The sequence below is a fragment of the Notolepis coatsorum genome (genome assembly GCF_963971535.1).
Source record: "Notolepis coatsorum genome assembly, chromosome: 19".
Lineage (NCBI taxonomy): Eukaryota > Metazoa > Chordata > Actinopteri > Aulopiformes > Paralepididae > Notolepis > Notolepis coatsorum.
Window position 1 is genome coordinate 31,713,166 of NC_140183.1, and position 26,889 is coordinate 31,740,054.

The 26,889-nt window shown below is 44.2% G+C and overlaps 1 protein-coding gene across 4 annotated transcripts in view; it reads right to left on the reverse strand.

The window, feature by feature from the left end:
• The window catches only part of LOC311246014 (mothers against decapentaplegic homolog 4-like), a 114,976-nt gene that overhangs the window by 34,639 nt on the left and 53,448 nt on the right, over window positions 1-26,889 (reverse strand). For all 4 annotated transcript variants that reach the window (XM_084336076.1, XM_084336075.1, XM_084336073.1 and 1 more), the window contains exons 3-4: window positions 8,403-8,577; window positions 5,235-5,258 (exon numbers count right to left, since the gene is read on the reverse strand). In XM_084336076.1, coding sequence (XP_084192202.1) covers window positions 5,235-5,258; window positions 8,403-8,577 — 199 coding nt within the window. The remainder of the gene's footprint in view (window positions 1-5,234; window positions 5,259-8,402; window positions 8,578-26,889) is intronic.

The following is a 26,889-nucleotide window of genomic DNA, read 5'->3' on the forward strand; positions in this document are numbered from 1 at the left end:
ATATACAGCACTTCTTGGGGTCTGTAGGGTAAGCACTTATTCCCTCCTCCCTGAATATTTATGGAGATGTATGGGCCTTTTAAGTCAGTGATAAAAGTGTCTTTCAAGGATAAGTGAGCTCCCGCACTGATTATTATAGTTCAATATTCAATATTTGATCACCAAAACCCCCCAAAACACATAAAAAGGGGGCCCCCCGCTAGTGTTGTCAAAAATATCGAATAATCGATACATATCGATTCTGAATATTTAAAACGGTTTCGATACTCATTTCCCGAAATATCGATATTTAATTATTCATTAAAAAAATTTTTAAGGAAGTTGCATTGTTCATTTCAATACCTGTAATAGTACAGTAGTCCACACACACACATGTGCATTCAGTTAAGTCGGAATATGACTGTAATAACAGTTCAGTTTGTCAGGTACATGCAACACAGATTACAGTGTTTACATCTGTCTGCTTGAGAAAATACCACGTTCTGCAATAAAAATGATTGAAGTGAGATGAACAGTTATTTTTAAATGTGTGATCTAAAGATAAACAAAGGGTTTTAAAAGTGTTATATTTATCTTCTCTTATAGTACCAGAGAGAAGCTGAGGAGAATCAACCAGCAACAAAAGCAAAATTTGTATATATATATATATATATATTTTTGTATAGAAAATATCGATAATATCGATACTTTTCAAGGTATCGTATCAAAGTCGAAATTCCAGTATCGTGACAACACTACCCCGCCCGAAAAGGGCCCTTAAAAATCGGGCTCGCGCGCTCAGTTAAAACACACACAGGTATAGTGCCCTTTTCAGCCTTTGAGCACTTGCCCCTCTAAAGTCCTGTGTGCACGTCCCTGGTTTCATCAGTCACATAGCAACAGTGGGCACACAGGGTAGACTGGGTGCTGAGGACATGATGCTCTTCCTCAGCCCTGCATGCTACACACTCACTTTCACACTGTCACAGCTGTGGGGATACAGTGCAGGGCGCTGAAGGGCAGGTCAGTGGTGGGTATTGGGGAGGGGGGCTGAGGGCAGACAAGGACAGCTACAAGGCAAGCTACAGACCCACAGTTCCAGGGAAGTGTGTGTGTGTGTGGGGGGGTCAGCCAAGCACTGCCATTGAGGGGACCCCCGAATGTGCAACATGAGCTCTGCAGGGCAGTGTGGGTTCCTCACTCACCAGCACCAGTGCCCCCACTCACACATTTCATCCCCCATCCCCCAACTCACCAGCGCCTCCACCCACCTATCATTTCGCCTCCTTTTCCTCCCCCCCCCCCAATTCATACGTATGTGACTCCCTGAGGATAAAGAAGGTGCCCCAGCTCTGGAAAACCTCCTGCATAGGGAGGTGTAGTGGTTACGTCATTGCTGTTTCCCGCACGGTCCACCCCTCTTGAAATCGCCATGTATTTCCAATGGACCCATTTCTAAATCGTCTCGTTTAAAACAAATAAAGTATGAACATTGGCATGGTGTACCTTTCTGTGTGTATTCATCCACAAACTATAGCTCAACATGAAAAAATTTGCAATTAATCGTAAAGGTAGCAAAATAACAACGTTTATGTTTTCGTTCACTGAGGAACTACACTTCTCTCTGGCGCTGCCGACGGCAACAGCACTGAACGACAGGCGTTCTACTGGGAAGTGTAGTTATTTTTTTACGACAAATTAAAAACCTTATAACTACCTTTATTTCAACCAAAAATGCTTAAACAATAATGTTAGTGATAGAAGGGAACAAATTTTGTGCAAAAATGGAAAGCCTGCCCATGTTCACAAGGCAGAATTGTTACAATAGCCGATCATTTATTTTCCTAATGATAAATCCCTATACGAGTGGACCGCGCAGGAAACTAAAGTGACGTCAGACTACACCTCCCTATTGTCCACGTGTCCCTGAAAGAACAGAACTCTGATCTGACTATAGGTCAGTTGCTGTGATATCACTCCCTGGACCCCCTGAAGTTTGGTGTGGAGGATGCCATCACCTACATGCTCTACAGAGCCTACACACGCACTTGCAGAGACCGCACAGCACCATGAGAATCATGTTTTTCCACTCAACACCATCCAGCCACTCCGGCTAGCGGAGAAGTTCTCTGATGCAGCTGGACCATGGCCTGCTGGCCTGGATCACTGACTACCTCACCAACAGACCACAATACGTCAGACTGCAGGGCAGCCAGTCAGAAGTGCTGGTGAGCATCAACGGTGCCCCCCCAAGGCACTGTGCTGTCACATTTCCCGTTCACCCTCTACACCTCCGTTGTGGAGGGGAGGATGAGGAGGAAGCTGGACGCTGTCCTGGAGAACTCCTCCCATCCCCTCTATGATGAGCTAGCGAAGGTGAGGAGCACATTCAGCCATAGACTCATCCTCCCCTAACACACCACAAAGCACTTTGGCCAATCCTTCATGCCAGTAGCCACCAGGCTCCACAACCAAGGGCAAGGCTTGACTTGGCTAACTGCCGGAGAACTGGATAACTGTTTGAACTTTTAACTACTGAATCCTGCATGGACTCATGCCGCACATGGACTATATAAGTATATGTACATCTATACCAAGGCTGAGACTAGTTATGTGCCGTTTATTTATACCAGGGGAGACAAAGAATGTAGTACTGTATATTTGCACAGGATAGACTTTGTGCAAGGTTAGTAGGTTAGTTATATATATTGTACCAGAACTAGACCTAGGATAGAGTTAGGTATATTTGTACCGAGCTAGACTTAGGTTACAGGTATGTATATTTACACTGGGGCAGACTTAGAATAGAGTTATGTTCTGTATATTTATACCAAAGCAGACTTAGGATAGTTAAAGTTGTAGACTTAGGATAGACTGAGGACAGAGTTTTGTTCTGTATATTTATACAAAAGCAGACTTAGGATAGTTAAAGTTGTAGACTTAGGATAGACTGAGGACAGAGTTACATTCTGTATATTATACATAGTATAAATTACATCTGTATTTGTATACCAGAGTGGGCTGTACATACACACACATATTTATATTATTGACAGAGTACATGTTTCACTTATTCACTCTGAGACCCAGTGCAGATTTTAGATGTTCTTTTAATTAAATTGTATTATATTTGTATTCTTATTGTCCTAAGCTTGTTTACTTTGTTTATTTTACTATATTTGTATTCTTATTATCCTAGCTTGTTTACTTTACTATATTTGTATTCTTATTATCCTAGCTTGTTTACTTTATGTTTATTTGACTATATTTGTATTCTTATTATCCTAGCTTGTTTACTTTGTTTATTTTACTATATTTGTATTATCCTAGCTTGTTTACTTTATGTTTATTTTACTGTATTCGTATTATCCTAGCTTGTTTACTTTGTTTATTTTATTATATTTGTATTCGTATTATCCTAGCTTGTTTACTTTGTTTATTTTACTATATTTGTATTCATATTATCCTAGCTTGTTTACTTTATGTTTATTTTACTATATTTGTATTCTTATTATCATAGCTTGTTTACTTTACGTTTATTTTACTATATTTGATTCTTATTAATTATCCTATCCTATGTTTATTTTACTATATTTTTATTCTTATTATCCTAGCTTGTTTGGATTCTTATTTTCACCTGTATCTCTCCTGTGCTTCTTTCTCTTTTCTGTTGCTGCTTTGACACCTGCATTTCCCTACAGGGCTAATAAAGGTTTATCTTTTCTTGTTTATTCCATTCTGAAGGTACCAAAACAATACCACTTCTTGTCTAGCACATATCTTCACACTTCTAATTAAAGTCTGGCCTCAAAAAACACTGTTTTCAAACCCCTGATTTAATTCTACTCTACAACTTCTAATAAATGCCTCGTGACAAATAATAACCTGTCTCTTATAGTAGCCTGGGAGATCTTCATTTTTGGCAAATAAATATCTGTCTGCAACTACTGGCTCAAAACAATTCCTAATTCTATGTTTCTGGTGATGACATGGTCTGTTGGTAACAGTAGTGTTCAGGTGTATGGTCTCACGTGACGATGTCACCATGGCTACTGACCACTGACTATTGAGTGGTAAAATTCTGAGATAGAATTTGGAGGAAACATTCCAAAAAATTTCACATGGGTTAACTATCAAAATATGCTGCCTTGCATAATTAAATTCAATATTTTGCCATATCTGTGTATTCATGGTGTACATTAGTAAATGCTGGTGTCTTGGTTGAATGTGCTTTTAAATACTGCCTCCATCTCCATTAATAATTTGCCTGGTCATTTTGGTTGTTCAAGAATATTAAATTCCAAGCTACAAAGGCTGAGAAAAATGTGTTCTGGCTGCATAATTGGTTACTTACTTCCACATACAAACATTATATCACACTGATATTTGCATTTCAAAACATTTCCATTCATTTAAATTAGGGATGCTCGATATTGGCTTTTTTACCGATACCGATATACCGATATTGTCCAACTCTTAATTTCCGATACAGATATCAACCGATACCGATATATGCAGGGTTCCCCCCCCCCCCCCCCCCCAAATGTTTTATAATTTCAGGTAATTAACATTACATATCTCTTGTTGTGGAATTAACACAACATTATGCATACTTTTGACAATAAATAAAATCAGAATTTGTTCTTACTTGCTTGCCTGGGTAAATAAATGTTATAGAAATGTAAAAAAAAAGATAAAAAAAAAAAAAATTGAAAACAGATACCAATATTTTCCGATATCACATTTTAATGCAGATATTGGCCGATAATATCGGTAGGCCGATAATATCGGACATCCCTAATTTAAATGAAAACATTACATCTTCAATCAGTATATGTAAAATACAACAATGTTCCACCTGTATCGCTTCGATGTGTTGCTTGAGATGACATTAATACCGTGCATGGCAAGCTATGCAGGCCAATTTGGCGTTAGCTAGCTTCACTGTTTCAGAATAGGGTGGAATTTTGTTGTATTTGACATAATACTAATCCAAATGTGAAAGAACTCATGTATACACATGTTATTGAGAACAATTCATTATGGATTACTATTGACATTCCTGTTTGCTAGGAGCCTCGTATGGGCATTTCTGGACTTTTTGTGTCCTTCAGGCGTTACAGTTGCCCATTCAGCAGTAATTGCCATTGCTCTTCCTGACATCTTAGAAGACCCCTCAAACAAAGATTCAATAAAACAAGATAAATTAAAAAAATACGTAATTAAAATAATGATAAAAACATTCAACAACTCACCTGGGCTTTGAATGCTAAGACCAACTTCATGGATGATGAGAGGAAATGCAGGGAGAGAGAAAAGGAGGAGAGCGACAGAGAGAGAGACAGAGACAGAGACAGAGAGAGAGAGAGAGAGAGAGAGAGAGAGAGAGAACACGTTACTTGGTCCAGTCAGTGTCATAACATTGAAGTAATGGCTAGACTAAACAGTGGTAAGAGAGTTGAGGATAGCAGTGGACTCCTTGACGGTGTAATGAGTAGCCCGCAAACTGTGTGTGTGTGCACACACCCAAGTAAAAAAAAAAAACTTTAATATATTTTCAGAAAGTATACTTGTGTTAAATTGAAACCACTTCAGTTGTGCATAGTGTGTTAAAGGTTGTACTTAAATATGTTGAAAATAAACTGCAGATGTATTTAGGTTACTTTAGCTTAAACATCACAGTTTCCTTATATTGTGTACTGTAACTAGTGTACTTATATTACACTCACAGCATATTAATGACTATCATACTAAACATAGAGGATGCAAGAACTACTAAAATGACACTGCAAGTATAGTACATACACGTATGGGTGGAAATATACTTTTAACACACTTTCTATGTTAAAATGTACTTTTAATATGGAAGAATATAAACATTTTTGACTTGGGCATGCTTGTGTAGAATATGTTATGCTTTCTAATGTATGCAATTGTGTTGGTGTCGCTCTTTTGTGTTGCTATATGGTGTGTGTGTGTGTGTGTGTGTGCGTGCGTGCGTGCGTGCGTGTGTACGTGTGTGTGTGTGTGTGTGTGTGTGAAACCTAGCATGGTGCATATTGTGTTCTACAAATGGTGTATGCTCACAACTTCACAAGTATGTTGTGTATTCCTGCAGTAGACTATGTGGTGTGTGCTATCTCATGTTTATATAAGCATGCACTGTGTGTGAATGAGCATGCATGTTCATAATATGATGTGTTAATAATATGATTACATACAATCAATCAGTCAATCACATGACTTGGAGATATATATGGAAGTATATACATGTTAAAAGAGGCTCTTGAGTGATAGATATCTCTATGTATTAGGAGTGTAACGGTACACATATTCGTACCGAACCGCTTCGGTAAGGGTCCTTCGGTTCAGTATGCACTGTGTACTGAACGAATACAACGTTACTTTAACCACTAGCAGGACTTTTGTTTTGCATGCATAACTTAATTCAACCCGCCCCCTTACTTGGTCCAGTCAGTGTCATAACATTGCAGTAATGGCTAGACTAAACAGTGGTAAGAGAGTTGAGGATAGCAGTGGACTCCTTGACGGTGTAATGAGTAGCCCGCAAACTGTGTGTGTGTGCACACACCCAAGTAAAAACAAAACGTTAATATATTTTCAGAAAGTATACTTGTGTTAAATTGAAACCACTTCAGTTGTGCATAGTGTGTTAAAGGTTGTACTTAAATATGTTGAAAATAAACTGCAGATGTATTTAGGTTACTTTAGCTTAAACATCAGTTTCCTTATATTGTGTACTAGTGTACTTATATTACACTCACAGCATATTAATGACTATCATACTAAACATACAGGATGCAAGAACTACTAAAATGACACTGCAAGTATAGTACATACACGTATGGGTGGAAACCTAGCATGGTGCATATTGTGTTCTACAAATGGTGTATGCTCACAAGTATGTTGTGTATTCCTGCAGTAGACTATGTGGTGTGTGCTATCTCATGTTTATATAAGCATGCACTGTGTGTGAATGAGCATGCATGTTCATAATATGATGTGTTAATAATATGATTACATACAATCAATCAGTCAGTCAATCACATGACTTGGAGATATATTTGGATGTATATACATGTTAAAAGAGGCTCTTGAGTGACAGATATCTCTATGTATTAGGAGTGTAACGGTACACATATTCGTACCGAACCGTTTCGGTAAGGGTCCTTCGGTTCAGTATGCACTGTGTACCGAACGAATACACCGTTACTTTAACCACTAGCGGGACTTTTGTTTTGCATGCATAACTTAATTCAACCCGCCCCCTTACCAAAATATAACTTGCGCAAAGGGCCGGATGTTGTTCATTCATCCCACGTACACCACTGAGAGATTACCTGTAATTTAGCATAGCCTCATAGTATGGCGAACGCAAACGACAAGCGAGAACTAGAAGACCTAGCATACAACTTTGTATCGAGGTTCCACAAGTTGATCAAAATCCGAAGTATTTCCAACCGGGGCTTGAGATTGCTCAGTGTGAAAATCACGACAGAGTTGAGTTCTCTCCGCTGTCACTCACGCCATACAGTTGTTGTTGTTACTACTGGCACGTTCTTCAAAAGTCTTTATTTGTTGTTGTTTTTTTACAAGTCGATTATTCATTTAAATAGGATATTCGTTGACAGCCCTACTTAACAGTAACTGCACACTAAGTTACATCACCCCTGAGTGGAACATGGAAAGTCACGTTCTGCAAACTTTCCCCCACTGTACCGAAAACGTACCATACCGAACCATGACTTCAAAACCAAGGTACGTACCTAACCATGGTTTTTGTCTATCTATCTATGTATATACATGTTAAAAGAGGCTCTTGAGTGATAGATATCTATGTATATACATGTTAAAAGAGGCTCTTGAGTGATAGATATCTATGTATATACATGTTAAAAGAGGCTCTTGAGTAATAGATATCTTTGCTAAGAATTGTGACTATTTTGGAATGTACCAAGAATTACCATAAGTAATTGCTGTTCGTTTAGCTTGCTAGGATATGATCTACTACTGAAAATCGCTGTTTGTTTAGCTTGTTAGAGAACTATCTACTACTGATAATTGCCGGTTAGACTCGTCACCACCCCCACGGTAAAACTTGGGGTAATCGCCATATATTTTACCTCTAAAGTAAACTGTCATTTACCAAAACCTTTTCCAGCTACAAAGACCAAAGTCGGTACATCATGATTATGTAATGGCGGGCGGTACCGACAGGTGATTTGACAACCTTGTTGTTTGCTTTGTTCACTTGCTATAAGATGACATCAGTGACGTCTATGGAAAACAGCGCTATAGCCACCTAACCGCTGGTCAACCAATGGGCAGCGCAACTACACTTCTGCTTCGCCTCCCTATATAGAGAACCACTCCACCGTTGCCACGACGACGACATGATTTACCGATGCCGGGAGACACCACTCTCTCGTAGTGGTAGGGGTTGACGCACACGTTGTCGTACTTGAGGTCGAAGGCATACTGGCAGAACTTGACGTGCTTCAGCTCGTTCTTGTGGAGGTCGGGCCAGCGCCATAGGCGGGCGTAGATCACGTGGGGGAAGCCTTTCCTACCTGCAACCTGGGAGAGGAGGACAGAATACATATTAACATCATCACCATATTCCACACAGTACAAACTAATCCTTGATGAATGAATGGATGTCAAATGCCTTTATATAGAGCTTTTCCAGACACGCTTTACAATGTAGGGTGGAAATTGCCTCCTTCACCACCACTGTATAACACCCAACCTTGGGCTATGCAGCCTCAATGGCTGCTATACACTGGTACCAGGCTACACATCACACTACACAACGGCTGAAGAGATTGATATCAGCCAATTAAGGGGGAGGGATGATTAGGTGACCTTGATGTCAGAGACCTAGGAATTTGGCATCATGAGCGTCAGGGAATCCCCTACTGAGAGAACCTACTAAAGAACCCAGGGCGCCTATCATAAAGAGGAGGGCCTAGTAGCGCTCTGGGTTTTTATTTATTTTTTGCATTTTTACAGCTTTATTGGTCACGCAGGACCGACAGAGGAGAGGGCAAACGGGAGAGGTGGGGAGGACATGCGACAAATAACGACAGGAGCTGGGATCGAACCCGAGTCGGCCGCGTAGGTGCGCGAGGCACTATGGTATGCGCCACGAGGGCGCCCCCGCCCTGGGTTCTTTAACGACATGTGTGTGTATTTGAGGGGGTTGAGTGTGAATGTAGTCTTTAAACATCCATGGAAACAGTATCGTAAGTTTCCACCATTTGACACATCTACTTTGGGGCAGGAGATCAATTTGATTGGCACCTTTGCATTGAAGGGCGTGGTTCCAAATGGAATTGTATTGGACATTTATTCTTTATGTTCACCTTCAAGTGCAGAGTGATGCATAGATTCACAGATTAGGTACTTTTCCAAGGAAGAAAAAACAATGGAATTCTTTAGACATTTTTCTTTTTGTGTATTATTTTACAGATAAGTGATTAATAGTTGTGAACCAGGTGCAGACAACATTGGCAAAATAGAGGGAAAATATTTGTTATTTCGTTGGATCTTTAGTAAAAACAAATATTCTAGTTTTGTAAATTTTCCCTAAGAAGGCTGAAATTAGGCAAATTATAATGAAATTTTAATATTAACGATAAAATGGACATATAATTACCACATCAAAACACGTTCATTGTGTGTTGTATTTGCCATTATGGGCAGCACCAATAGGAAACTATCATTAGGCACCAGGCTTTGCACCATCTAGGGCTGACCTTCGAATTTTATTTTGGAATTCGAAGCTTCGGGGCCGAGATTCGATTTTAATTCGAAGCTTCGAGATAAAAAAAATTAAAATAAAAAAAAGTATAAAAAAAAGTAAATTTTTTTATGTTGTGGGACTTGTACAGCACTTTGTTCAACTTTGTCAGTGCTGTAAAGTTTAAACCTTTTTAAATCTTAGACAAACAAAACTTTGCTTTCATGAGGCATTTGAGGCTTTATAAAAGCAGCACAATGAACACAAATCTGTCAGTGCCGAGTCCGACCTCATCTTAAATAACAAACAGCATTGCTTGTTGTAGTTAACACTTTAATCGCCGAAGACGCTGGGCAGCGTCTTTCCCCGCCATGCTTATTCTGCCGAAGACGCTGGGCAGCGTCTTTGATATCAATATTTCAAAAATCTGTGATCGAAATCATATTTCTCCCCCGGAGACATGATATGTACTGTTGAGCCCCTCTCAACTCTCCAACGGTTCAAGAGCGCCATCTGGTGGCCGATCGGCGTATCGCCAGGGCGGAAACAGGAAATGAAAGCGGGTGCTCATTTCAATTCGGTCCGATCACTCGGTAATAGTCTCAGGACTCGAGCTGATCACAACGGATAGCAATCCGTTACCAATAACTCGATAAACAACATGATTTGGACGTATATACTATTATACAACCTGGAAATGGATCGGATATTTCTACATCCCATAATAGGAATAGTTCCACGCTCATCGTCCAACGGCGCGAGGAAGATACGGTAAGATCCAGCGTTATTTTTCAACGCGTTCGATACTAACTGCTCTAATGATCATATCACCCACACTAGATGAATGATATAACGTTGGCCACGGAATTATAAACGACCCCCCGCCCATCCGGTCAACATCAGATCATACTTAGTAACTCCTAGAAGCACGTCCAGTTGACATTTTTTTATCTCGCACAGATTCCTATCAAACTGTATTTCATCATCAATATAATGCATTTGGGGCTATAAATCAAGTTCTGGAGAAAGCTGCAGAAAACTATAAAAACATACTTATACTTTAGACCGTATTTTAGTATGAATATGTGAATGAAAAAGTATAACGTTGCTACACCTTGAACAATAGATATAGGACGTTGAATGGGCCATAGTAATGTCAATTTAGCAATACAATTTAAAAAGTTATAGCCCTGCAAAGAAGGGGAACTTCTCCATGTTAAATAGGGCTGGCGAGGGATGGTAAATTATGAATTTAACCCTGGCGATCAAAGTGTTAACAAAGAGAGGCAGAGTTGATTTTGAAAAAAAATAATCATATATATATATAGGCCCCTATATATATTTTTTTTAATAATCAAATTTTATTTTCATATTCGAATCCCATGCCCATCGAACGAAGCTTCGAAGCTTTGAAGTATTTAAGTAAGTAAGTAAGTATTTATAAAGCACCTTTCATACATGTCATGTAGCTCAAAGTGCTGTACACAATTATAGGCATATATAACGATAAAAGCAATAAAGTCATAGTGATCAGTTAAGATCAATGTTTTAAAAAAAAATAATAATAATAATAGTAACGTAAAAATGAAAATAACGTAAAAACAGTCATTTGCTTACCAGTTTGGGAGAACAGGTCCGCACAAACATTTCCGCTCAGTGGCAACCGGAAGTGCACTAAACCAATGCACTTGTATGGTAGGTAGCAATGTTTAGCTCTTATAACGCTAGTGTAGTTACGTTTTTATCAGTGGTCATAGTTGGGTCCATAGTGCTTTACCAAGTCCCATGGATCCATCAGTGGCCGTGTATTGTGTGCGTATGTACCCGTTCGCTCATGTGGTCAGTGGCCAGAGTTGGGTCCACAGGACTTATCCAAGTCCCATTTAAGACAGCCCTAGTACCATCCATTTATTAGCTTGTATTGCCGGCACAATTTTCCAAAATCATGAAAATGAGACTCAAAGACTCAAACCTGTGGTGTCGTCAAGATGCCAGATCTGGGTCTGCTCCTTAGACAATGAATGGAAGATTTCTTTTTTTTCTCTTTACATTTTATACCCAAATAAGCTTTATTCCATGGCAGTGTTGCGTCAGAAAATGTTATCCCCAGAGATCCTCCTGGCTGCTCTCACCATCACCATCTTTCCCAATTAATTCTCTATGGAGCAGCTCCAGATTCAACATCTTGATGAAATCACGTTTCAGTCTTACAGGCCCAATACGCAATCCCAATGTAAACACAAGGGTAGCCCCAGCCAAAAATAGGAATGGAGACATGTTGTCATTTTCTTGATTGACTGACCTCTTGAGTCTTGATACAAGGACCAACACTAGCCAACAGGTACATAGGACTGAGCCCTTGATACAAGGACCAACACTAGACAACAGGTACATAGGACTGAGCCCTTGATACAAGGACCAACACTAGACAACAGGTACATAGGACTGAGCTCTTGATACAAGGACTAACACTAGACAACAGGTACACATGACTGAGCTCTTGATACAAGGACTAACACTAGACAACAGGTACATAGGACTGAGCTCTCGATACAAGGGCTAACACTAGACAACAGGTACATAGGACTGAGCTCTTGATACAAGGACCAACACTAGACAACAGGTACACATGACTGTAGAGCTGCCGCGGTATCGGTATTACCGCGGTATCGCTGTTACATCATGCCCACCGCAGCGTTGGTGTAACTGAGGGGTACAATTCCCTGACTGTATTACTAGATATGATACTTACTACCACTACCTTTGTACTTAATATTCGGCCACCCAGTACACGGCATAAATATATTATCATGAACACTCTCACGTAGATGAAACGGATCCAACACAAATGTACGAATTAGAAACAGGTCTTTATTTCCTACACAGCGATGGTGTGTAGAATAAACACTTAATCACTTAATTACATTTATGAATTGAAATAGTATGCACTTTTATGGCAAGGAGTATTCGTCGGTATATCAATAGATAATGTCCAATCTCTGAAGGCGCAGGTGGTAAATATACGACCTGGAATAGTTAAGGAATAACAGCAATGATACTTTAATGATTATAGGCTGGATACACTAGAGGGGGTTAATCCGTCGCTTGTAAGCCGACAGGAGTAGGAGGGGGGGGGGGGGGTAGAATCCAGCTGCCTCGTCCGGCCAAGGGTATCCCAGGAGAACCCACTGTAGTGCCGTTCAATGCGCCGGCGATCCTTGGACCACAGATGAAAGCAGGTGGACTCTTTGTGGGCCGGCTCTCTCCGGTCCACGGGGGAGAGATGTGGAGAGACCTCGTCTTGCAGAGCGTCTCCTCACCTTGCGTCCTCTCCAGGGGGGGGGTTCCAACACACGGTAGTGTCGGGGGTCTTTATCCATAGAATAATCAAAGTATCCAAAGCATAATCCGTGCCTGGGAAGGCGGGCTGTCGTCGGTAGAATAATCCGGTATACAGGTCCACTCGCTCGTCGGCTCTGGGGCTCCTCGGGTGCAGCTTCACATAGGGTCAACCACCCTGGGTAAGCAGCCAGTTCTCTGCCCGAAACGATGGGGTACTGACTACGGTAGTATTCTCACCGCACGAAGCACTATATATTAACAGACTATTATTAGCTTAATAGACTACGTCCAACTCGACGATATAGTGCCAAATATGACCATTCAAATATTAATATACACGATGTCTCAATACCGATGGTAGGCCGAACTTGGCCTTACTCCCACACGTGGCATCGCAGGGAGGCTTTACGTCTGTGACTCTATTGGAGGGTAAGAAACTGGACTGAAAAGAAAGTCCTACTTTAGTAGCGCAGTATATATACGCACTATGAACAAATAGTCCCATTAGTGGTGCGGTAGCCAAATTCCTACGCGGAACTAGGACTTGTTCGTACATGTCGAGCGGTACGTTTGAACTGGGTCTGAGGGGTATGGCAGCCTGGCACCAAGGTCTCGACCAATAGTAGAATGGAGACTATTATGGGATGTTCAGTAGGCTAGAATGGATATTCAATGCATATTATACAAGGAATATACAAGGGATATCAGGGAATATTAGAGAATATACAAATACAATTAAATATATATATATAAATAAATATATATATTCGGTTTAATCTGGCCCTTCACAACAGCCACCCCCTGAATAGGTCCCAGACCTAATCAGTTAAATGGAGACAGATTAATCGCGTTGTCTATTTACACATAAGGGTTTGCTGTAGGGGTCAGTCAACTTCACAAAGTCATAGGGTTGTAGGGTCATGGTCATCATCGATTGTGTCTGGGAGTCGAGGCAGTTCTATGAGCCTTGCCACGGGACGGGTGTAAGTGCGACCCTGGACGAGCACTTCAGCTGCTCGGACCTTGCCGTCGGCACCGGTGATCACTTTGCTTACGCGGCCGGCCGGCCACATAGCTCTGGGCAGTGATTGATCAATAATCATGACGACTGTTCCTTCTGTCAAATTGTCTCTCTCCTTTACCCACTTCTGGCGGGTCTGTAGAGACGGTAGGTAGTGCAGTAGGAAACTGTTCCAAAACTTGTCGGCTAATACTTGGCTGTACCTCCACATTCGTCGGCCGTTCGCTTCTTCAGGCCGGTACATTGTCTGTGGTAATGTGGGATCTAGCCGCCCCATCAGGAGTGTGTTGGGGGTAACTGGGTCGATATCCGCCACATCACTGGAGACATATCCGAGGGGCTTCGAGTTAAGTACTCCCTCAATCTCCGTGAGGACTGTCATTAGGACTTCTTCCGCCACAGTCTGGGCCCCAAGTACTGCGTACAGGGCTGTCTTTATGGAGCGCACTTCTCGTTCCCAAGTGCCACCGAAGTGGGGTGCGTTTGGGGGGTTGAATTGGAAATCAACCTGTGCTGGAGCGAGGTGGGTCTTAAGTTCTGGGCCCATAGCTTGGAAGCTCTCTCTCAGCTCTCTTTCGCCGCCTTTGAAGTTTGTCCCATGATCGGACAATAGGGTAGACGGTCTTCCCTTCCGTGATGTGAATCTACGGAAGGCCATAAGGAATGAGTCTGTGCTCATGGTCGGGAGAAGCTCGATGTGTATCGCTCTGGTGGTCATGCATTTGAATACAATACCCCACCGCTTCTCGGTTCCTCTTCCTTTCTTTATGTGCAGCGGGCCAAAGCAGTCCATACCCGTTGAGTGGAATGGCTTGTCACCGATTCGGAGGCGACATGGAGGAAGGTCAGCCATCCTTGGTATGCTGGGCTGCGCGCGCCACTTGCGGCAGTCTAGACATGTTCGTTGGAAGCGTCGTACCGCCTCTCTTCCTTGTAGGATCCAGTAACGACGTCTGATTTCCGCGAAGACTCTTTCTGCTCCTGCGTGATGTACATCCTCATCGTATTTCTTTATAATCAGCTCTGTGACCTTGTGTCGGCTGTTCAATACGATCGGGTATTTAATGTCATCCGGTAGATTGGGGGCTCTGCGTAGGCGACCACCCACTCTGATGAGGGTGTGAGCGTCGCTCTCGGGGGCCAGGTGAATTAATCTGCTGTCGGATGGGACGGGCTTTCCTCCCTGTAGACAGGCCAATTCATCGGGGAACGAGTCTCTCTGGGCTCGCTGCAGTAGAAGCAATTCTGCTTCCTCGTAGTTAGCCGCTGACATATCAGCGGGGGACTTGCACTCCGGGTGGTACCGCAGGAATGTTCTTTGTTGTGCACTCTCTATGGACGTGCAATCGTTTATGTTAGGGTCGGTGGAGGCTACGGTGCTCAATCCACAGAACACAGACTTCTTAATTTCCACCTCCTCTGGACTTGCTTCCCTCGGGATAGGCATGGGCCACTGTCCTTCCGGGAGTCTTAGGAATGCGGGGCCGTCACTGTAGACATTGCGACGGGTGAGGTCATCCAGGGGCATCCCCCGGGTGATGACGTCAGCTGGGTTCTGTTTTGTATCAACGTAGCGCCACTCTGTTTCTCCGGTTAACTCTTCGGTTAAGTCTTGAATCTCGGTGACTCTGACTCCCACGAAGACTTTGTACTTGCATGAGTCCGATTTGATCCAGGCGAGTACCGTCGTGGAATCTGACCACAGGATTGTTCTAGACACCGGTATGGTGAGCTCACGTTGGATGAGCGTGGCTAGGTGCGCTCCGGCTAGGGCTGCGCAGAGCTCTAGACGTGGGATAGATTGTTGCTTGCGTGGGGCTATTCTCGAGCAGGCGAGGACAAATGCTGTGTAGATCTCTCCCCCCTGGTCTTGGGCCCGCAAGTAGGCTACTGATCCGTATGCGACCTCTGAGGCGTCACTGAAGACGTGTAAGTCCATTTTACATGTCTCTGGCCTCACCGTGGGTGGGAAGTAGCTTCGGCGCATATTAACGCCTGGGAGTGAGTGGAGCTCCATCTCCCACTCTCTCCAGGTGGATTCAAGGTGTGCGGGAATGGGGTCGTCCCAGCCCTGGTCCACAATGCTCGTACAATCATTTTTGCCCTGGTGGTGTACGGTAGAATACATCCTAGCGGGTCATATTGTCGGGCGAGTGTTGTGTACACACTCCGTCTGGTGGTCGGCGCCGCCGCCGGCCTTCCCTGCTCCGTAGTCAGGGGCTTGTGTCTGTAGTGAAGCGAATCTGTTTTGAATCGCCACACCAATCCCAGGGTCATCTCCTGGGCTTCTCCCGGGATTGTAGCCATCCAGGTCTCGCTGCTGGCTGCCTTGTCCTCGGAGGAGAGGCTGCGCAGTACTTGCGGATCGCTGCTGGCCCACTGCCTGAGATCAAAGCCGCCTTTGATCAATGAGGCGCGGAGTTTAATCAGGAGAGCCTCGGCTTCTTCCTGGGTTGAAAGGCTTTGTAGACAGTTGTCTACGTAGAAGCTGTTCTTTACGCTGTGTCGGACCTCTTCGTCCGCTGCTGGGTCCTCTGCTACATGTTTCTGTAGTGCAAATGTCGCACAGCAGGGGCTGCACGTCGTTCCGAAGGGGAGGACTTCCCATTGGTAGATGGCTGGGTGCTCATCTCCTGGCTTCTCTCTCCATAGGAACCGTAACAGGGGCTTGTCCGCCTCTACTAATCTCACCTGCAGGAACATTCCTTTAATGTCCCCGCTGATGGCCACCTTTTCCTGGCGGAAGCGGAGTAGAACGCCGAGTAGGGAGGGGCCGAGTGTGGGACCGGGCAGTAACTCTTTATTCAGATTTTGGGATCCGATCTGGTAGCTGCAGTTAAATACTATGCGGTCTTTACCGTTGTGATGGACCTTGTGGTGGGGCACGTACCACGATTCAGTGGTCTGGTCAGCCTCTTTAATGTCCATCTTTGTGACGTGTCCCGCTGTGATGAGCTTCTCAATCTCAGCGCGGTATACACTCTCTTGGGCGGGGTTCTTGGCTAAGCGCCGCTCCGTGTTCAGCAGGTACCGTTCTATGGCGTCTGTCTTGGCGTGGAAAGTAGGCATTCCTTCTCGCCGCAGGAGTGGCGTGGCGTATCTCAACACGCCGTTGACCGGGACTCTCTTGGTCCCTGTCTCGAGGAGGTGAATGGCGTAAATGTCATCTTTAGAGCGAATGTCTTTCTTTCCATTCTTAAAGGGCATTTGTTCCAAGCTCCATAGCCGCTCTACGTGTTGCAGGAGTGCGGTTTCTCCCTCTGTGACTCGGGAGTGGAGACATCTAGTGGCTGTACTTCGGTTGAGAGATTTGGCGAGCGGGCCTTGGAGAGTCCATCCCAAACGGGTCTCGACTGCTGCAGGACAGCCTCGGGGTCCGGTATGAACCCGGTCTATCGGGACAATGAGGTCTGCATGGTCGGAGCCTATCAACAGGGTCGGCATAGCATTGTCTATGAGCGGGATCGGTAACTTGCGCAGATGTGCATATTTCTCCATCAGCTTGGCGACGGGGTATGTGTACCGCGACAGTCCTATTTCTTGGCTGGTGAAAGCGTCTGCAATCTGGTACCGTCGCTCAGGCTGGCCGCTTGCTGCGATAGAGAATGAGACATTCTCGCCCTTTATCGTCTTCAAATCTCATCTTATTGTCCGAATTGTCATTTGGGTTTCGCTTCCCCGCAGCCCTAGCTGGGCCGCAGCGGAGGCGAGCAGCAGGGTCTTCTCTGACCCGTCATCGAGGACGGCGTAAGTGTCCAGGACTTTATTCTGGTAGCTTAGTGTCACACGCACTACTTTTAGGAGTACTCGGGCTCCACTGCTGCTGGCGGGATCGATGTACATGACGCTCGCTTTGCGGCTGGATGGTGCAGGTGAAGGGCGCCGTCTGTTACTGTCGTGAAGTATGTCCAGATGGGCTCCATCGCACTTGGTGCACCTTTTCTTTAAGCGGCATTCGGCTGCCATGTGTGAGCGCGCACAGCGAAAACAGCGCTTGTTGGACTTTATCCATTGACCTGCTTCCTCCGCGTTCAGCTTGGGGAAGGAGTCACATTGCGCTAGCCAGTGTTCTTTCTCACAGTAGGGGCACACTATCTTCCACTTCTCCGTTCTGGAGGGGGTACTGTGGCTCCTGCTGCTCGGTACTGACTCCGATTGGTGCATCACAGTCACCGATCTTCTTCCATCATTTAGTCGTCTGGTTCCTTCTCTGGAGCCAGGGGTGCTCCGTCCGAATGTATCTAGCCGTAGGCTGCTGACTTCTCTCGCCAGGAAGTCTGCTAGATCGAGGAGGTTCGGTTCGGGGCCATTCGGGTCTCTGTGGTCCCTCTGCCGCCTAAAGCGCTCCTGACGAGCGGGCGGCAGCTTCTCCAGGATCCTTTCCACATTTGAGTTGGCGTAAAGTTCATACTTCCCCTTCTCTCTTTGCGCTCCCAACATCCCTACTAGGGACTGCACTCTGATGGACAGGTCGTCCAGTGCTCGATTGTCTATTGCTGGGGGTAAGCGGTCGATGTGTCGGATCTCCTGGATCACGTAATCCCATATGCGCCCATACCTCTGGTCCAATGCTACCAGCGCTGCTGTGTATGGGGTGGTGGAAGTCGCGTAGGCGAGCGCTATATTATGTGCGCGGGGCACCTTTAAGTGCTGCAGTAGGATGGCGTATTTGTGGCGTTCATCCAATACATCCACCAACATGGTCTCCAGACACATGCGGAGTTCTGTATACTGGGCCCGGTTCTCTTGGGTGAAGTCGGGTACCATAGGCGTGCCAATGTATGACGCTGACTGTGGATACATCGGCGAGCGTTGGGGGAGAGGCCTCCTAGGCGAGTCTCCTCCCGCTCCTTGGTATGGGCTGGTACCGGCAGTGTACCATGGCCCGCTTGTCCAGGTGCTGTTCCTCGGTGCGGGTCGTGCGTCGTGCTCACCCGTGTATAGAGTCGGGGGTCTGTAGCGCAGCTCCGCGGGAGTATAGCCTGGGCTGTACCGGGCCTCCTGGTCCGGTAGAGTACTGTGCTGTCTTCGGGCGTGGTTCTCCTCCTCTTCCTCTTCGTCTTCAGTTAGGTCATCCAGTGCTTGTAGTCTCTGGTTTAGCCTCTCCACAGGATATGCTGCTCCTTCCCGGTTGCTAGGTCTCGCTTGGACCGGTGGGGGGAGGTGGTCTGTGGGGGGTATAGACCTCGTCTGTTGGTCAAGTTCAGGGTTGTTTACTCGGCTAGGGGATGCCGCCCTGGAGGTGTGTCTAGACGAGTTCCTGGAGCCTCTGGCGGAGGGAGAGGGTGTTGTCCGTCTGATCAGCTGTTCTATTAGTTGCGACTGCTGTCTGTCGCGCGCTGCGTCCCGTTGAGCACCAGCAGCTGCTCGCTGGCTGTCTGCTCGGTCTCGGGCCACATTCTCTTCCATCTGAATGCGTCTTATTTCCAGGCGTATGTGCTCTTCTTCGCTCCGTTGCTGTAGCTGCAATCGATCGTGTTCACCCTGGAGTCTATCGCGTTCAGTAGAGGCTTTCAGGCTGACGAGGAATGCCTGCTGTAGGGTCCTCTCTGCCTCGCTGGGAGAAGGCGGTTGTATAGGGGAGCCTTCCCTCGGGGTACTCCTTGCGGAGCCTTGGAGCTCTATCTCCACGGTGCTCTCCCCGTCTTCTTCCGTGCCGAGTTCTCTCTCGGTAGCGTTGTATTCCTCCCGGGACTCATCGGGGACTACTTCTTCAGTACTGGCGGGGTGTGAAGTCATGTCTGGTTCCCACTGGTCCCCACCGTGAACTTGGTCAGTTACATTAGAGCCCGTAGGGGCCTCTATGGTCGGGGTAGTCTGGGCGTTGGGGTTAGACATACTTTTACTTTCTAGTTTTACCGCGTTTACTGTTAGTAGAAGACTAGGTTGTTGACTGACAGCGTAAGCCTCTAAGTACTGAGGGAGCCGTCGTTCGCGCTGCGGGCGTTGGTTAGGAGGATCGTTTTGTGGAGTGTTCATCATAGGCCATTTCAATATTAATAACACTATATTAATATTACACTAATTACCATCCGGTTCGAAGGACCAATTGTAACTGAGGGGTACAATTCCCTGACTGTATTACTAGATATGATACTTACTACCACTACCTTTGTACTTAATATTCGGCCACCCAGTACACGGCATAAATATATTATCATGAACACTCTCACGTAGATGAAACGGATCCAACACAAATGTACGAATTAGAAACAGGTCTTTATTTCCTACACAGCGATGGTGTGTAGAATAAACACTTAATCACTTAATTACATTTATGAATTGAAATAGTATGCACTTTTATGGCAAGGAGTATTCGTCGGTATATCAATAGATAATGTCCAATCTCTGAAGGCGCAGGTGGTAAATATACGACCTGGAATAGTTAAGGAATAACAGCAATGATACTTTAATGATTATAGGCTGGATACACTAGAGGGGGTTAATCCGGTCGCTTGTAAGCCGACAGGAGTAGGAGGGGGGGGGGGGGGTAGAATCCAGCTGCCTCGTCCGGCCAAGGGTATCCCAGGAGAACCCACTGTAGTGCCGTTCAATGCGCCGGCGATCCTTGGACCACAGATGAAAGCAGGTGGACTCTTTGTGGGCCGGCTCTCTCCGGTCCACGGGGGAGAGATGTGGAGAGACCTCGTCTTGCAGAGCGTCTCCTCACCTTGCGTCCTCTCCAGGGGGGGGGTTCCAACACACGGTAGTGTCGGGGGTCTTTATCCATAGAATAATCAAAGTATCCAAAGCATAATCCGTGCCTGGGAAGGCGGGCTGTCGTCGGTAGAATAATCCGGTATACAGGTCCACTCGCTCGTCGGCTCTGGGGCTCCTCGGGTGCAGCTTCACATAGGGTCAACCACCCTGGGTAAGCAGCCAGTTCTCTGCCCGAAACGATGGGGTACTGACTACGGTAGTATTCTCACCGCACGAAGCACTATATATTAACAGACTATTATTAGCTTAATAGACTACGTCCAACTCGACGATATAGTGCCAAATATGACTATTCAAATATTAATATACACGATGTCTCAATACCGATGGTAGGCCGAACTTGGCCTTACTCCCACACGTGGCATCGCGGGGAGGCTTTACGTCTGTGACTCTATTGGAGGGTAAGAAACTGGACTGAAAAGAAAGTCCTACTTTAGTAGCGCAGTATATATACGCACTATGAACAAATAGTCCCATTAGTGGTGCGGTAGCCAAATTCCTACGCGGAACTAGGACTTGTTCGTACATGTCGAGCGGTACGTTTGAACTGGGTCTGAGGGGTATGGCAGCCTGGCACCAAGGTCTCGACCAATAGTAGAATGGAGACTATTATGGGATGTTCAGTAGGCTAGAATGGATATTCAATGCATATTATACAAGGAATATACAAGGGATATCAGGGAATATTAGAGAATATACAAATACAATTAAATATATATATATAAATAAATATATATATTCGGTTTAATCTGGCCCTTCACAACAGTTGGGCTGAATACCGGCATCACCGCTGTTTTTTATTATATTATCATTATTATTACGCTCTCGTTGGGCTTGCGGCTCTGCAGATATACCCTACTTCTCTGTCGAGATTCCAAGCGACCCTATTGGGTACCAGAAAAGTCACATGAAACACTGCAGACCACTGATTGGTCAGAAGAGATACGCGTCACATGCTTGGAGCATCTTGCAGTGCGTTTACTTCCTGAATCTCAGCCATCACAACACGGCTAATAGTACGTTAGCTCCCACCGGAGACCGGAGTGGATTACCGACGCCGTCGCTCCTCAGGGAACGAGGCATAATGATTATACTGCAACGAAATGTTATAATAAAAGCCCTTCGTTCTATACACTTGTCTGATTGAAAACTTTATTAACAGACCGCAGAATGGGTACAACTCGGCACGCTCTGAGCAAAGAAAGGAACTTAGATATTAATTGAGTAACGCTTGCCTTGCTATGTGGTCCGGTAAATACGAACGTGTAACTATACTAACGTTAATGCCACAAATCGAATACCTTTGTAATCATAAGTAGTAACGTTATAATAATAATAAGAAGAAAGGGTCGGGGGGGTAACCGGCGGGCGCGACACCGAGGGGAGACTTCGAATCCGTGTTTCACTTTTAATAATGAATGCGTGCATGCCGAATCCCAAACAATATCCATGCTGCAAAGTCATCCTCTAAAGATAGACATTTAGACTAGAGGCAGGCTATATGCTATATAAAGAGTAGACTACAAAAAAAATGCATTCAAACTTTTTTTTTGTGTGTGTGTGTGTGTGCGGTAATACCGCGGCGGTAGGAAATATTTTGCAAATGTGTGCGGTAAGCAGCAATACCGCGGCAGCTCTACATGACTGAGCTCTTGATACAAGGACCAACACTAGACAACCGGTACATAGGACTGAGATCATGATACAAGAGCTAACACTAGACAACCGGTACATATGACTGAGCTCTTGTCTTGATTCAAGGACTAACACTATCCAACAGGTACATATGACTGAGCTCTTGTCTTGATTCAAGGACTAACACTAGCCAACAGGTACACATGACTGAGCTCTTGATACAAGGACCAACACTAGACAACAGGTACACATGACTGAGCTCTTGATACAAGGGCTAACACTAGACAACAGGTACACATGACTGAGCTCTTGATACAAGGGCTAACACTAGACAACCGGTACATATGACTGAGCTCTTGTCTTGATTCAAGGACTAACACTAGCCAACAGGTACATATGACTGAGCTCTTGTCTTGATTCAAGGACTAACACTAGACAACAGGTACACATGACTGAGCTCATGATACAAGGACCAACACTAGACAACCGGTACATAGGACTGAGCTCTTGATACAAGGACTAACACTAGACAACCGGTACATAGGACTGAGCTCATGATACAAGAGCTAACACTAGACAACCGGTACATATGACTGAGCTCTTGTCTTGATTCAAGGACTAACACTATCCAACAGGTACATATGACTGAGCTCTTGTCTTGATTCAAGGACTAACACTAGCCAACAGGTACACATGACTGAGCTCTTGATACAAGGACCAACACTAGACAACAGGTACACATGACTGAGCTCTTGATACAAGGGCTAACACTAGACAACAGGTACACATGACTGAGCTCTTGATACAAGGGCTAACACTAGACAACCGGTACATATGACTGAGCTCTTGTCTTGATTCAAGGACTAACACTAGCCAACAGGTACATATGACTGAGCTCTTGTCTTGATTCAAGGACTAACACTAGCCAACAGGTACATATGACTGAGCTCTTGTCTTGATTCAAGGACCAACACTAGACAACAGGTACACATGACTGAGCTCTTGATACAAGGGCTAACACTAGACAACAGGTACATAGGACTGAGCTCATGATACAAGGACCAACACTAGACAACAGGTACACATGACTGAGCTCTTGATACAAGGGCTAACACTAGACAACAGGTACACATGACTGAGCTCTTGATACAAGGGCTAACACTAGACAACCGGTACACATGACTGAGCTCTTGTCTTGATACAAGGGCTAACACTAGCCAACAGGTACATATGACTGAGCTCATGATACAAGAGCTAACACTAGACAACCGGTACATATGACTGAGCTCTTGTCTTGATTCAAGGACCAACACTAGACAACAGGTACACATGACTGAGCTCTTGTCTTGATTCAAGGACTAACACTAGCCAACAGGTACATATGACTGAGCTCTTGTCTTGATACAATGACTAACACCAGCCAAAAGGTAAATATGAGTTTTTAATAGAGGCCTTGCACAAAATGTTTGTGTAGGCCTAGTTCTCTTTCTTTCAGCATGGCTGCCTGTAATCACTGGTAACCACTTTCCCAAAAAAAAGCCTAATTTCTTTCTGTGCGCACTCAAGTATAGAGAACGACAGGAATTTTCCATTGGTTGTCCAGCCCAAGTGACCATTTTTAGCATTTCCATTGACTATAGGCTAAAAGCTCAGTGACAGATATAGATATAGATCAATAGATACAGCGGATTATTTGCAGTCTGCATTCGGAAGAGAAAACTACCAATCTACATATTTCAAGATTCTAGGTCTTACTTGCCAACCAGCCTGTGGGAGAGATAGTACAAATGTTTCAGGAAAGAAGAGAATTCGGATACAATTAAAAGCAAGTCTTTATCACAAATGGTTCCAAAGATATGTTCCATGAATAGAATGACGTGTTGTCATGGCTTGATAGGCAGCTCAGAGCTAGCTAGCTTGCTGTCATCAGTAAAATAACCAGCTCTAATAGACCTCTCTCACACATTGTCGTCATTTTGACAAGCGCTGTTGATTTTTTCCTTGAAAATGAACAGTGTTTTCCTTTCCTGTTTACCAGTCATTTAGTTTCACAGGAGGATTATGTTTTGTTAACTAGCCTAATTTTAAGAGCAACATTGCTAACACTAAATGACCACATGTTGCAATTACCTGATAGGTGATGCTAAGAGGTTTTTAAAATATATATATTTTTTACACTGCTGCTTAAACAAAAATAAAAATCGATATTGGAATAGAGACATGTGGAACCGAGATGCACGTACCACAGATGAAGCTAGGAGTGGTCTATTAATAGTCCATTCATTTTCGTATAGCAGCAGGAGATTGTGGAGAGACAGGAGCAGCCGGGAATACGACACACGTCAGCATGTGATGTTGGTGAAATCAGCTGTGGTTGATCTACTTTTGTGGGGACAGACATACAGACGGACAGACCAACGCTTCTTCGGGCCTACACCGTAAAAATGTGATTTATTTTCTGTCGTTTATGTCAACAAATGGATGGTGAACTGGCTGAATACGGATGTGTTTTCTGCTACATCTGATGCTGAGAAGGTCGAAGCTTGACATAAGAAACGCTACAGCGGGATGTTTGGAGGAGAGGAACAAGGAATTGAGGCAGGCCTGCTGAAAGAAGATAGGACTAATATGCCTTTGAAATATGAGTATGATAGTGGTAGGAGAGAGGGAGGGGTGTAGATAGAGAAAGAGACACGGAGAGAGACAGAGAAAGAGCGAGACAGAGGGGGGATAGAGACATAGTCACACAGAGACAGAGAGAGACAGAGAAAGAGCGAGACAGGGGGGATAGAGACAGAGAGAGAAACAGAGACAGAGAGAGACAGACACAGAGAGACAGAAAGAGCGAGACAGAGGGGGGATAGAGACAGAGAGAGAAACAGAGACAGAGAGAGACAGACACAGAGAGACAGAAAGAGCTAGACAGAGGGGGGATAGAGACATAGAGAGTCACACAGAGACAGAGAAAGAGCGAGACAGGGGGGGGTAGAGACACAGAGAGTCACAGAAACAGAGAGAGACAGAGAAAGAGTGAGACAGGGAGATAGACAGACACAGAGAGAAACAGAGAAAGAGAGAGGGAGGGAGGGAGGGAGGGGAGAGAGAGAGAGACAGAGAGGGGGGAGATAGACAGACACAGAGAGACAGAGAGAAACAAAGACAGAGAGAGAGCAAAACAGGGGGGTAGAGACACACAGAGTCAGAGAGAGACAGAGAGAAACAAAGACAGAGAGAGACAGAGAGACACAGAGAGAGCAAAACAGGGGGGTAGAGACACAGAGTCAGAGAGAGACAGAGAGAGATAGAGAGAGAGAGTGAGAGACAGAGGGGGGAGATAGACAGACACGGAGAGACATAGAGAAAGTGAGAGAGGTGGGGATAGGTTTGACGCTACTGTTTGGAGGAGAGGAACAAGGGGATGAGGCAGGCCTGCTGAAAGAAGATAGGACTAATATGCCTTTGAAATATGAGTATCGACCTATTAATGACATCACACATGCAACTCAGATTTCAGGGTAATATAGAGAAGCTCTCACTCTCCAAGGGAAGAATGTGAAAAAGGCACTCTGGTGACAAGTTCTGCACAAATATCAATCTGTATAGTGAAAATCACAAATATCAATCTGTATAGTGAAAATCACAAATAACAATCTGTATAGTCAAAGTCACAAATAACAATCTGTATAGTCAAAGTCACAAATAGCAATCTGTATAGTCAAAGTCACAAATAGCAATCTGTATAGTCAAAGTCATGTCTCCTAGAGTTAATAACAATCTGTATAGTGAAAGTCATGCCTCAGAGTTAATAACAATCTGTATAGTCATAGTACATGTTTTGGTCTTAAATAGTTTCAAAATATCAGTCATTTCTGAAAATAAGTATATATATATATATATATATATATATATATATATATATATATATATATATATATATATATAAAAGGGCGTTTTGGAAAATAGCTCTTTATTTGATTATCATACAAAAGTGTTTTCTATACAGAGATATCGACATCAGTAAATATCGGCCAGAACAGCAATATTAATATCGGTATCGGCCACAATTTTCACATCGGTGCATCACTACAGAAACTGATACAATTTTGCTTAGATTACATTCAAATGTATAGGCACAAGTACTGTATAACAAAAAGAAGTTTGGCATCCAACCAGAGTGCAAATGTAACGGTAAAGTGCAATAGTAATATACAATGTACAGGAGATTATACTGGGTATAAAATATATAAATTAGTACTACTGAGTAAAAGTGCTAATCAGATGTGTACAGTGTAACTAGTAAGAGTAGGTAAGGGATATGTACAGATATACAGTATCTAAAGATATGTAAAAAGGATGATCTGCCAATAGGTCTGCATGGTCGCGGTACTTCAGCGCAGTCAGTGGTAGCTTCCAGCAGCAGTAGATATGA